This window comes from Carex rostrata, chromosome 1 (assembly GCF_964058835.1).
Source record: "Carex rostrata chromosome 1, lpCarRost1.2, whole genome shotgun sequence".
Lineage (NCBI taxonomy): Eukaryota > Viridiplantae > Streptophyta > Magnoliopsida > Poales > Cyperaceae > Carex > Carex rostrata.
In genome coordinates this window covers 9,619,843-9,632,332 of record NC_135918.1, presented here as the reverse complement: position 1 = coordinate 9,632,332, position 12,490 = coordinate 9,619,843, and the positions used below count along the sequence as shown (strand labels likewise).

At 35.5% G+C, this 12,490-nt stretch overlaps 2 protein-coding genes across 6 annotated transcripts; one reads left to right on the top strand and one right to left on the bottom strand.

Annotated features, from left to right (window-relative positions):
• Window positions 1-1,729: 1,729 nt before the first annotated feature.
• LOC144557246 (Tetratricopeptide repeat (TPR)-like superfamily protein) lies at window positions 1,730-4,632 on the top strand. 2 transcript variants are annotated; one of them, XM_078305795.1, is made up of 8 exons: window positions 1,730-2,061; window positions 2,190-2,256; window positions 2,377-2,416; window positions 2,815-2,947; window positions 3,156-3,227; window positions 3,838-3,918; window positions 4,340-4,401; window positions 4,473-4,632. In XM_078305795.1, the coding sequence occupies exons 1-8, from the start codon at window positions 1,795-1,797 to the stop codon at window positions 4,537-4,539; spliced, it is 789 nt and encodes a 262-aa protein (XP_078161921.1). In that variant the 5' UTR covers window positions 1,730-1,794; the 3' UTR covers window positions 4,540-4,632. The 2 variants fall into 2 exon arrangements, with proteins under 2 accessions (XP_078161921.1, XP_078161927.1); XM_078305801.1 differs by lacking the exon at window positions 3,838-3,918.
• A 519-nt stretch (window positions 4,633-5,151) lies between these two features.
• On the bottom strand, window positions 5,152-11,355 carry ADA2B (ADA2 2B). Of its 4 annotated transcripts, none has more exons than XM_078305768.1 (13): window positions 10,968-11,355; window positions 10,265-10,317; window positions 9,877-10,055; window positions 9,563-9,628; window positions 9,045-9,170; window positions 8,702-8,777; window positions 8,548-8,608; window positions 8,376-8,449; window positions 8,229-8,294; window positions 7,485-7,707; window positions 6,816-7,026; window positions 5,798-6,127; window positions 5,152-5,537 (listed from the first exon to the last, which is right to left on the bottom strand). In XM_078305768.1, exons 1-13 carry the CDS (start codon window positions 11,018-11,020, stop codon window positions 5,331-5,333), a joined length of 1,725 nt encoding a protein of 574 aa, XP_078161894.1. In that variant the 5' UTR covers window positions 11,021-11,355; the 3' UTR covers window positions 5,152-5,330. The 4 variants fall into 4 exon arrangements, with proteins under 4 accessions (XP_078161894.1, XP_078161901.1, XP_078161906.1 ...); XM_078305775.1 differs by having other exon boundaries at window positions 8,376-8,434; XM_078305780.1 differs by having other exon boundaries at window positions 8,717-8,777.
• Between the last annotated feature and the right edge of the window lie 1,135 nt (window positions 11,356-12,490).

Here is a 12,490-nt window from a genome sequence, read left to right as displayed (position 1 = left end):
CATTAGTAACTGTTCACAATATGAATACCGTAAATTAACAAGATGAATACTATAAAATTAGTAGGGTGAATACTATAAAATAACAAGATCAATACTCCATATCGTCTCTCTATCATCTCTTTCCTCCAGATTTCCACAAAATGAATACTGTAAAATCACAAGATGAATACTGTAAATAATAAGATCAATACTCCATATCGCCTCTCCATCATCTCTTTCCTCCATATTTTCACAAGATGAATACTGTAAAATCATAAGATGAATACTATAAAATCATAAGATGAATATTGTAAAATTAACATGGTGAATACTATAAAATAACAAGATCAATACTCCATATCGCCTCTCTATCATCTCTCATCCATATCGCCTCTCTCAAATCGTCTCCTCATATCTCCTCCATATTGAAATTCAACAGAAATAAAGAAATAATTATGAGATCCGTTACTACATCAAACCAAACAACAAATTCAAATAAAAGTTTAAAACAATGCTAGATCCGTTACTACATCAAATCAAACAACAAATTCAACAAAAATAAAGAAATAACTCACTAGATTTAAAATTTGCATTTTTTTTCAACCCTGACAACTTTTATCTGATCAACGGTGAGGAGAAGGGTGCCTCTATATCATCTCTCTCCTCCAAATCCTCTCCTCTTATCTTCTTCAGATCACCTCTCTTTCATCTCTTTTCTTTATATTTCCACAAAATGAATACTGTAAAATTACAAGATGCATATTATAAAACCACAAGGTGAATACTATAAAACGACAAGATCAATACTTCAGATTGCCTTGCTTTCATCTCTTCTCCATATCGCCTCCCTCAGATCATCTCCTCCATATCACCTCTTTCTCATCTCTCTTATCTCTCTCGTCCATATTGTCATAAGATGAATACTGTAAAAAACAAGATGCATATTGTAAAACCACAAGGCGAATACTGTAAAACAACCCTATTATGCTCCAGATCACATCCGCCCTCATCTCTCTCCTCTAGATCGCCTATCTTAGATCGTTTCTTCCTATCTCCGCGATTAGAGCAGCGGTTGTTGCGGATTCCAAAGACTCACACAGCTTGAAGGAGTCGGGTAAGCAGCAGATGGTCTGTGCACGAGAGAGAGAATTCGCTCCAGGTTCTCTCACGCACGATTTGAAGCAGGGTGAGCGGATTGCGTAAGCTTGTCTGAGCAAAGAAGATGGCGGTGCAGCAGCGACGCCGAGAGAGAGAGAGAGAGAGAGAGAGGTTGGGGTGAGAGAGAGAGAGGGGTTTTTTTTCCGATCAGTAGAATATGAGTGAGATTAGGATTTTGAATAACGGTGCAATTTAAAATTAAAAAGGAAGTTGTCAGTTAGATTAGTCTGATTTACCGTTAATGACAGTTAAATCTGTATTGGATAATGCTTGTGGATAAATCGTGGACAGCATCCCGTGGATGAGAACCATTTCTCAATTTAAATATATATATTCAATTCAATTTCCAATCCACTTAAATATATATTCGTGACTTTTAATTTTTTTTCCTTTATAAAAACAATTTAGTTTGGATTGATTGCACATTTTTTTTATTAGAAATACAATTATATATGTATGAAACGAATGAGTTTTTTATGTTTAATTTGTGAAATATGATAAAATTAATTATTATATTATTATTTATACGTCAGAATTTTTTAAAAAATTTATTCTGAACAGTTCGAACTTATTTAGAGGATGAAGCAAAAACAAATTGAGGCGCGAGGGAAGAAGGGAAAAAAATAAGACAATTATCCATTAAGTGTAAGCGCGCCAATGGCCACCTCTTTTTCTCTGAGTGTTGCAGCGTTGCCCTTTGGCTTTCATCGCGCGGCAAAACCACACAAAAACAGTATTCGTCTCTGCCATCTGATTTTCGGGACCCACAGCTCAATCGCTTCCGCTCCCCTCTCATTTTCAAGGCGCCTCTTCTTTCTACCAACTGCGGCCTCCGCGATATGGGACGCACTTACAGGTGGGCCCCAAGGCTCAGCCCGCGAGGCCTCTCTAGCTGTTCGACGAGGCATGAACCTCTTCAGAGAGGTGAACTTGGTTGTTTCGTTTAATGAAAAAAATAAATAAATAAATAAATAGATTTGCAAATGTTTTCCTACATTTTAATTGTGTGTGTGTGTGTGTGTGTGTGTGTGTGTGTGTTTTATGTGTTTTAGGGGGATGTGAGCGGGTCTTTGATCGAGTTTGATCGTGCTATTGAGTTGGATCCAAGACAGAAGGCGTGTATGTAATTTTTCTTTGTATTTTTCTTATATTTTTTAGAAATTATATTATTTCTCATCAGGTTCAGAATCAGAGATGCTGATTTTGTATGCTAAAATGCTAATACTGCTTCATTTACAGACCTCTGGCAGAGAGGCTTATCTCTATACTACTTGAACAGGTAGCTATATAGTGATAAAATCTTTATATGCACTAGGAATGAAGATGATTTCATAAGATTCACCATGGATAATGCCGGATCTATGAATACAATAATGTCAGATTTGTCAATCTATATATGTAGTACTTATGTTGAGATTTTACATCGTCATAATTACTGTCAAGAAAAAAGAAAAAAAAAAAAACTTAAGATCCATGCACCATTGCCCAACATACAGTTAATTATGGCTTATTTGGGACTAAATTGAAGTACTAATTGGCTGGTTGAACAAAGTAAAAGCTTAATAGAGGGTCAAGAGTCATTGTTTGCATAGCGAGGGGTTTTTCTAGCATTTTTATGATTTAAAGTGGGGGTAATGCAGTACTTTTGTTGCCCTAATATACATGTACAAAATGTAGATTTGAAGAAGGGGCAGCACAATTTAGGTTAGATGTCGCAGCGAATCCAAATGATACCGAAGAGTCGATTTGGTGCTATTTGTGTGAATCTCAACTTTTTGGGGTAACAGAGGCAAGAAAGCGCTTCTTGGAGGTAGGTCAATTTGTCTAATTTAGGTTTTTTTTTTCTTTAACATTTTCCTCTCTATCCTGCAAAGCTTGAAATTTCCTGTATACCTATGTAAAACATATCTCAGACCTCTCATGTGCCATGGCCAAAATGAAAACTATCCATCTTACCTATTTTACTGATTTTTTGTAAAATTTAAAACTCGAAAGATGAAAGACTTGTATTATTTTAGGTTGGTGAGGACCGACGACCAGTCATGCACGAAGCCTATCTTATGTTCAAAAATGGAGGGGACCCTGAAATGGTATTGACGTGGTTATTTTCTCTCAACCATTTATTTATTTATTTTTAAATTGGCCCTTTTTGTTGTTATCCACCATACTATTTTAGTTTTTTTAGGACAGGAATAGATTAAAAAATGTTGTTATCTTACTGTTGGAATACAGGTATGATTCACTGTGCGCTGATCAGGCCAGTGAATTTATCAGAAAAAATTCTGGGTTTTAAGCCAAGTTAAAATCCCGTTCCTGTCATGTTTGGTACAGCATATAGCTGCGTCACCAGTTTGGCCTCATCATTACTCTAGTATATTTGACTTAGATAATTGGGGCAAAAATTATGTTGAACTACTGCACAACTGAAAAAAATTACTTACTTTTAGTTCAGTTTTAAAACTTGTTCACGGTGCCGGTACAGCTATGATACAAATGGCATACTGATGAGGCTGATTCCTGTATATACAAGCCAAAATTGAAATCCCTGCTAAAGCTTAGTAGTGCGGACAGTACAAACTTGGAACTGCCCTAGCCATTAGCATTCTGTAAAATTAACTTCACTGCTCTACTGTTCTCCTACTTGTTTTGCAGTTTAATCTATTTACATTTATTATTTTCATCTTTTGATTTATTTGTAAGCTTGTTTCAAAATTCGCAAGTGGGAGAGAGGATGAGTTCTTCTATGCTTCTCTGTATGCAGGCCTTTATTACGAATCATTGGTAATTACAAATGCCATATGCATGTAACAAATACCAAAGGAAAAGAAAAAAAAAAATGTTATGATTTGTTGTACCACTGCCCCTGGTGCACTGGCTGTAATGTTCAGCTGCATTTATTTAAGTTCTTGTAATGATATGTACTGGTACACTATCGATATTGTACCAGTACTAGAAACAACAGTATCACTATTTTTTCTCCTTTATTAATTTTAGACCATAAGGTAGATACTGTTGTTTCTAGTACTGGTACGATATCGCTCCTATTGAATCATGTACTGTACAAAAGGGCAATTAATTACTGTACTGGTGTAATATATTATTGTGGTCCAAATAAAAGACATAATGCATACCAAATTTGAGTTTTAATCAATTCAGAGAATGATTTTGTGATTAGTGCTAACATTTTATTCTGTCAATGTAGAGTGATACAAATTCTGCAAAATTGCACATTGTTAAAGCATGCAATTCTCTTTATGGTTCAAGGTAAATCTCTGTTCTCCATTTTTCTTTATTTCCATTCATATTCCTTTAGTTACTTTTTACCCTTTTTATAGGTCGGATGACTACATGGCATCACTTGCAAAAGTCCACTGTCTTTGTCGTAATTGGAGCCTCAGCTAATTTGAATACTATTTAATAAGGCATTCTAAATTTTATAAATATAGATATAAACTTTATGCTTTGAAAGGCACCAACACCAATATTTCTCAGGAAGCGTTTCTTTCATGCATTAAAAATTATAGATCACTTTTCTATCTATAATCGATTCAACTATCCAGATAACGTTTGTCTTTTACAATAAGAATAATAAGAACAAGAATAGTAATGGTGGTGACATTTCATGAGACAAATAAAACAAGGAAAAAAAAGATTATAGCTATATTAGATTTTTGAAATTTGAGCGACCACATTAAGCACCTTCATTGACAGTTCCAGTTTTCAATTATATGAAATTGATTGAGTGAAAATTCTAAAATTATCAAAGTCGAAAGTAATGATTTTAGATACAGTGCCTTAATTACATTTAGGAAACAATTTGTTTCAGTCATTTTAGTTGCACAGAACTTAATTTGGCAAAAAACTTTCTTAATGTGGTAACTTGAATATGAAACAATAAACAGATGCACCCAGATTCAGACAAATAAAAGATCACAAGTTATTGAGGACAAAGCAAATGAGATACATATATATATATGACTAGAGAAACCCATTATTTATCAAGGACCTTCACGATAAGAGGTACTTGTGGCTTAATATTATAAGTTTCCCAAGTCAATTTTTTATCTAGTCCATATAAACACGACTGGGCATACAACCCCAGATTACTAGTTATAAATTATAATACATACAACACCAATAGATAGTTAAAAACTAATCTCTAGCAATGACACAAATTAAAGATAACTATGGAACTAAGCAAGGGGATTTCCGTCAATTTGGCCAAGCTTCTTAACCACCATCTCATAGACAAGGTCCACTTTGGCTGGCTCTACCTTAAAGAAACCATAAGCATCAGATTTCTTGTGAACTGTGCCTTTGAATATCTCTTTTACAATCACCTCTTGCATCTTCAGGTAGTGAACCGGTAGTAAGTGGGTCTCACAGCACAGACGCTTCTCCTGTAAAAAAAAAAAAAAAGTAAAATACAAATGCATGAACAAAGCAGTTTATAAGAACATGCCTATATAAAAAGAAACAAAAATTTTCTGGTAAGCCCAAAGCAATACCTCAGGTCAGAATATCCTTTATCCCATGGAAGAGGGCATACAGCACAAAAAAGTAAAACTTTTTCATAAAAGAAGTTTAATAAGCACCTTGTAATGCCAGACCTTGTTAGAATGTAATCAAAGAAAGAAAAAAATAACTGAAGGTTACTTACAGTTACACTTAATAAGTCAGTACCAGGCAGTCCAGTCAGGTCCCAATCGTCCCATCCTGACCTAGCAGCACCTGTGGAGCCCACAGGAGACTCTGTACTGCTTCCCTTCTTTGCATCGAGAATCGTGCTCCTGGGGCTCCCCACCTCAGACTCAGCCCCGCCAACTTTCATCATGTTGGGTCGGTTGATGGCCTTATGTTGTATCTGTGGCTTTAAACTTGCACCAGCTTCTTTGGACTTCTGCATGCTTTCTTCAAGCTCTTTCTTGCGCTTCTGCTCCAAGTACGCATTTGCTTCGGAAATTGTGCGGCACCCTGCTGCACGACATATCTAGAAAAGAAAAGGCATATATTTTAGGGGGACATTTGCATGTATCAAAAGAAAATTATATTACTTTCTGGGGGACATTTGCATGTCTCAAAAAGAAATTATATTACTTGCTGTTTCAGTTGACATTTATGTTTATCAAATATGGCCTTTTGATTTACAAAAGCAAAAAGAAAAGGGAAACAACAAAAGAACATAAATCGACCTGGAACTTCACATTTGTTTTCTTAATATCATAAGAGGGTACCTACCCTGGCACCAGAAAGAAGTCAGCATCAAGTCTTTTTGTTAGTGTTTATTTTAATACCAGATCTTCGATCATATTAAAACAGGAAGATATTGATCGAGTAACATGTTGACTATTTAAACCTGGTTAGCATAACACAGACAGGTTAAGGTCAGCTCCAGGACATGATTCTTAACACAATGAGACCTGTCAAAATTCGAGCTTATATTTTAGTTAGGCTAAGAAGTTTGAGCTTCATACTAACCTACTCTTCATTAAAAAAAAGAGCAACTTAAAATGTATTTAAGCAACTATCTTATTTGCCCAGTCTGCATACTGATTTGTTGTCCCGACCAAACTAATTAATCGATCCAGGTCAGCATCTCTCAGTCGGTGAATTTCAACAAAAAGAACTATTGACGGAATATTTAGAGGGGAGAGAGTAAAAACAAGGTAATCTCTTACTTGAAGATCCTGGATTCTATTACGTAGCTTGCGTTCTTCAACAAGGTTTCTAAGAAAATTTGCATGATCTTCTGGGGAGAGAAAACGCATGAAGACCTTGAACCGCTCATAAACCTCCTTGTCCTCACTGGATAATTCCTTTTCTAATGGGTTCGGGTATAGCAGGTTCCTCTCAATTATGAAATCCTTCCTCCTCTTCCTCTCATCCAACCTACATAAAAATAATCAAATAAGATAAATAGGTCCGTCTCAGTCACATACAGTACACTACAAAACATGTATTAAAAAAATATACATGGAGGTGTGCAATTATGTCATCATGCCTTAGTATGAACTCTGAATAGTATTCCATTTCCCAGAATAGTTTGGCCAAGCGTCAACCTTCATTTGACAACTAAAACAAGAACAGTATGCCAAAGCTACAGTCTATCCAATTTTTATCCAATGAATAGTCAACTACAAAATTAGATTCAAATTAACTCATTTGAACCCATTATAGCATTAAATAATCTTCAGCTGCTCAATTTTAGCCCTATTTTGCCTCAAGGATCCCAACTTTTGCAGCAATGCAAAATGGACCTCTGACTTGTGTCAGATTAATTACCCCGAGTTCAATCCAGTTCAGTCCAGTTATCACTCAAACTATAACCAACAGAAAAAAAAACCTGCCTTTTCAAGTAAATGTTAAGCACCCTGATCTTCAACTCGCGTTCAACATCAGTGTCGGAATCCTTAAACTCCATCTCAGCCAAAGCTTGTTCAGCATTGTTGTCATATTCTGGGTCAAATTCTTGCCTCTTGGCATTGTAACCACTAAGCTCTGCCATTGACGGGCCCTCTTCACCAGAGTACTTAGGCTTCTTTCCACCCACACTCCTATCCATGTGTGTATCTGCCACAACCAAAATTGTGATTCTATCTTCTTCTTTTATGTTTTATTTTGGGTGTAGGTTTCTTTATATGTACTTCAAGACTTTTGTTTGTGTACCTTTTACTTGAAAAATAATTCTACATGTGCCACTACAAAAAAAAAAAAAAAAAAAAAAATTATTGTATATAACCCTTCCAAACAAGGATATTTCATATACCCCATTAAAACATGGAAAAAATGTCATGCATCCCTTCTCTCCTGATATCATTGGATAATAAACCTAGCATTCCTTTTTCCTCAATTATGAACATAAAATTAATTAGAATAGTATTGAATGAGGGTGGGATTACTTTTCATGTTTAATAAAAATATACTTAATTTATTTTCTCTTTACATGGATATGCATGATTCTTCCTAGCAATTTTCATAGTATTGAATTACTAAAAGGGATATTTCAATATTTTGCAGAAAAATAAGTGCTGTTGCTCCACTTTGTGAGTGTGTTTGTGCTTTTGCCTTATAAATTTCAGCTTTTGGGTTACCTTCAGGTCTGGGTCCATCAGAGCTGTCTTTCAAATGTCCCACATTAGATGCTTTCTTGTTTGCACCTGTACGAAGTAACATCACCTTAAGTTGGAAACTAAAAACTATGGATGATAATATTATAAAATAATAGAATTAAAATATACCAGAAGTTAGGTTGGAGGGAGACCTCCCATTAAGAGCATCACCAATAGCATCCTCCATCCTGTGATCCACAAAACTTACCAAACAATTATAAATATTTTCAACATGAGACAAGGGAAAAAATAAAGACCTAGAAGGTTCATATATATAAGAAAAATTAAAAAGCATACTCACTTGACCCTCGAAGGAGAAAAAGGTGAATCTGTAAGTGTTGTTTCACCAAGCAATGATGATCCTGTGTATCCATTGAACAATCAGTGAGTAAACTTACAAGTTACAAATTAAAAATCAGTAATGACTAAAAAGGAATGCAATCGCAGCAACAAACCTCTCTTGGCCTCACCTTGCACTTTGGCCATGGCAAGAAGCTCCTTTCTGTTTTTACCATTAACCCTAGACATATCCTGGAGGGTAATGAAAATAAAATTTGAATATCAAATTTATAATCTTTAAGTTAAGACCCGTAATTCAGGATTCTATAGCTTCCCTAGTTCACATTAAACCCAGGCTTAACCTAATTAAGCTTTAATTAAGTCTTTACAACATTAAATTGTTAAAATTAAGCCTCATTATCCAATTTAACCTCATTCTATTGAATTCTGCCTCAATAAACCACTAAATTGTGCAATTAAGCCTCAATTTACAATTCCCAGATTTTAGAGAGGGCATACCGGTAGTGGAAAGCAAGGAGAACTAAGGTATGCATTCATGTAATGATCAATACACTGTGCTTTACTTTTCGTACCAACATGCTCTGCCACCTCAGCCCAATTTCCAAGTCCATACATCTCAATCCCCTTTTTACACAGGAAAATGACAAAACAAAAGCAAAACAGCATTACTCAAAAATAATGGATAAATAAATAAATAAATTCCATTAGTTTTTAATTTTTCAATGTACTTAATTGGGTAATCAAATTGTCAACAATTACATGAATTTAGTGAGATTAAAAATTAACACTGAAAAAAGTAACTTGAGTGTAAAGTCAAGGCAATGGCTCACTACAAATTAACAATACTTCATTTTACCTGACAACACTAAATTAAGATCAGGCTCCAAGGGCTTATCAGGAAAAGGAGGGCTAGTTTATTCATCTTTAACAAGTAACTATTTTGACACATGCAAAAAAATTGCTAGGTAGAGCCCTAAAGTTCAGTCAAGTTTAAACAATCAACATAAAAGGCCTACCTCTAGAAGAAGAATCTCCTCGTCAGCATTCCAATCAGCGCAGATTAAGGGAAAGGAGAGACTATCCTGTCAGATACCGAGTTCAAAATAAATTCTTCATCTAAGACTATTTTAAATTTAAGTTTCAGCTACCATCAATTGTAACTCCAAATACTACATCCCACATTCAGGAGAGAATAATGGAGATCAATGAATTGCGTAACAACGATGGGATAAAATTGCACGATTTAGTAATTTCAATTTAGCTCACAACTGAAGCATTTGAACAATAATAAAAATACAATTTGCACAAATATATGAAGATGTGCACATACCATGACCCTGTATGGGTGGTTGCTCTTGTGTGGTGTGACCTCCGCTCCAACAGAGAAGCACTCCACACAAAGATCAAAATCAGGACATTTTGAGCATTTAATACGGATTTTCCCTGAAATATCCTTGTTGCAATAGTTGCAGTGGTATAGTGCTTTTTTACCATCTGTTCCACCTTGACCTGCAAAGTACACGATAAAAAATGGAAAAAAGGAGAGAGCATTTTAGAAATTTTGCGGAGCCCTTTTTTTCTGTTAAACAAACTTAATATATAATAGTACAATCTTAGCATAAATATAACAGATTCTCTAAGAGAGAGAGCAAGAAATATACAGAAAGACCTGAAAAAGAAAAAAAAAATACAAAAGATAGGATACAAAAAGAATTTACTTGTTATATTCTCTAAGGCATCTCCACCTGAAGGGACTCTCCTTCTCTTTGACCTAAGAGAAAAAATCTATTGGTAAAAAGATTACAATCTTTCAGGTCTTTACTAACCGAACAAATGACAATATCACAGAGAAACCTTACGAACGATATACCAAGCATTTAAATTCAATAGGTACAGACCAGCAGAATAATAGAGTATTAATTCTCTCAATTATGATAATTAAGTCCTCCGTAGTATTATGAACCCAATTAACATGTCAATAACAAACCCTCAGTTTAACCAAAATCATGTAACTAAACAACAACAACAACAATTACAAAGGAAAGAGTTTTTGTTCCAACTGGATCAGTGCCTAATAGTCAGCACATACCAGTACTGAAATTATACTAAAACCAGAGATGATTGCCCCTGATTCCATTAGAAAGCATTCTATTACCAAAAATAAAATTCCTTTGTGCCTAAAGTTTCCTTTGATATAGCACAACTGAGTTTATTCAACCACAGTATGGTAATTTATTTGGGCACATGGTTTTACTGAACCCAGTGTAAATAATAATATTAATTAATTAATAAATAAATAAACAACCTCCAGCTTGACACCACCAAAGGTGCACTCCTCACCTGATACCTCCTCAATTTTCCCGACATTGACATAACACGAAACAGAGACAGACGGTGATCAAAATAGGGGAGGTACGGTACCTTTGACTGGTGTCATCGTCCCCTGCGTTGGCAACGCCGCGAGAGCGTCCCATGGAGACAGAACCCTAACCCTAACCCCAATTTTCAACGGATAAGAAAGCCCAACCCAAATATTTGTTGCGCAAGGAAGGGGACAATTAAGGCCGTAGTGAAACGAAACCCTAACCCTAACCCTAGAATTGGTTCTCCGGCGAACCCAGCGGCGGAGTTGCGCACTGAGATCGAGGCGTACGCGTCTTTTTTATAGTAGGACCAGGGCCAAAATTGGACGACAGAAAAATACGAGGTAAGACTTATTCTAGTCACTTATAAGCGGGCCCCCACACTGGAATTGAAGAGACGGCGGCTCAACGGTCCAGTGGCCAAACGGAGGGAGGGGAAATTAGACATTTAGACTAATGAGACTTAACTATGAGCTGTACTTGTATTACTTGGGTACAAGAATGTTTTTCACAAAAGTCCTCCTACAAATCCAAAATTTCAAATTTGAAACTATCTTACTTTGAGACTGAGACTGAGCCTGGGACCTTGAAATATGAAGGCTGTGTGTTGCGTGTCCTGCTGTAGCAGGGGCAGGGCGTCGACACGCCGGAGATGCCCATCATTTCGAAAAAAATCTACCATCAATAAAACAAAATTCTTGATTGAGATATCTGAGCCAAAATTAAACGAAACAAATCTTGGTTTTCTTTTCATATTCTGTTGGCTGTTATAGAGAATTGAAGGAAAGAACGAACTATATATATATTGAGTTTTCATCATTAGCTAATTCAGAAGAGGAGAATAAAAAAGAATCTTTATTTATTCTATCTATATATTCAAATTTAAGCTAAGTAAATTCCATGTGTAGCCATGCATCTCTCTTACTATAAGCATGTCATGCGCATCCATCTTATTTCTGATCCTACATTTTATTGCGTCGTCTTCTCGTACTTGCACTATCTTCCTCATTTTAGAATCTTGATCAAAACAAAAGGTAATATTAGAACAATCAAGAAAAAGAAAGATCAATAATAGTAAAAATAAGAAAAAATATACATTACATGTTGAGAATTAACCTCTACCACTGATCTCTCTCTCTCTCTCTCTCTCCAAATGATACACAGACTTGGTCACTCCCCTACCCCTTTTTTATAACCTAGCTCATGATCTGTCCCGGCCCCCTTGTTGTGTGGGTGCCGTGTTAAAAAGCGAAAGCATTTAGTCCTCGGAAATGCATTTAAGGCAATGTTAATTACAGGCTAATCGTAACCTTTCATCGAGTTTATTTGTGAATCTCGATCGAGGCTCCCAAGCAGTACAAACTCTATGTATATCATCTTATCATGCATGATCCCCTCTGTGTTTCCGTTTCAGTGAGTTATATATATATATATATATTATGTGAATGCACTACCAACAAAAAGTGCGGTAAATTCAAATTGGCATATGGCCGCTGCATAAGAGTTCAACAGTCTAGAAATCATGTAAACTATTATTAGCATTAATTTGAATAATGAACAAAAGGAAAATTAGAAAATGAT

What these genes read in the sequence shown, in the direction of transcription:
- ADA2B (XM_078305768.1), bottom strand. Translation starts at nt 11,020, where the DNA reads ATGGGACGCTCTCGCGGCGTTGCCAACGCAGGGGACGATGACACCAGT. An exon ending in TCCCTCCAACCTAACTTCTG is followed by an intron (nt 8,295 to 8,375) that starts GTATATTTTAAT and finishes TACTTCGTACAG; the next exon opens with GTGCAAACAAGAAAGCATCT. An exon ending in TGATGGACCCAGACCTGAAG is followed by an intron (nt 7,708 to 8,228) that starts GTAACCCAAAAG and finishes TGGTTGTGGCAG; the next exon opens with ATACACACATGGATAGGAGT.
- LOC144557246 (XM_078305795.1), top strand. Translation starts at nt 1,795, where the DNA reads ATGGCCACCTCTTTTTCTCTGAGTGTTGCAGCGTTGCCCTTTGGCTTT. An exon ending in CAAGAAAGCGCTTCTTGGAG is followed by an intron (nt 2,948 to 3,155) that starts GTAGGTCAATTT and finishes GTATTATTTTAG; the next exon opens with GTTGGTGAGGACCGACGACC. An exon ending in AATTCTCTTTATGGTTCAAG is followed by an intron (nt 4,402 to 4,472) that starts GTAAATCTCTGT and finishes CCCTTTTTATAG; the next exon opens with GTCGGATGACTACATGGCAT.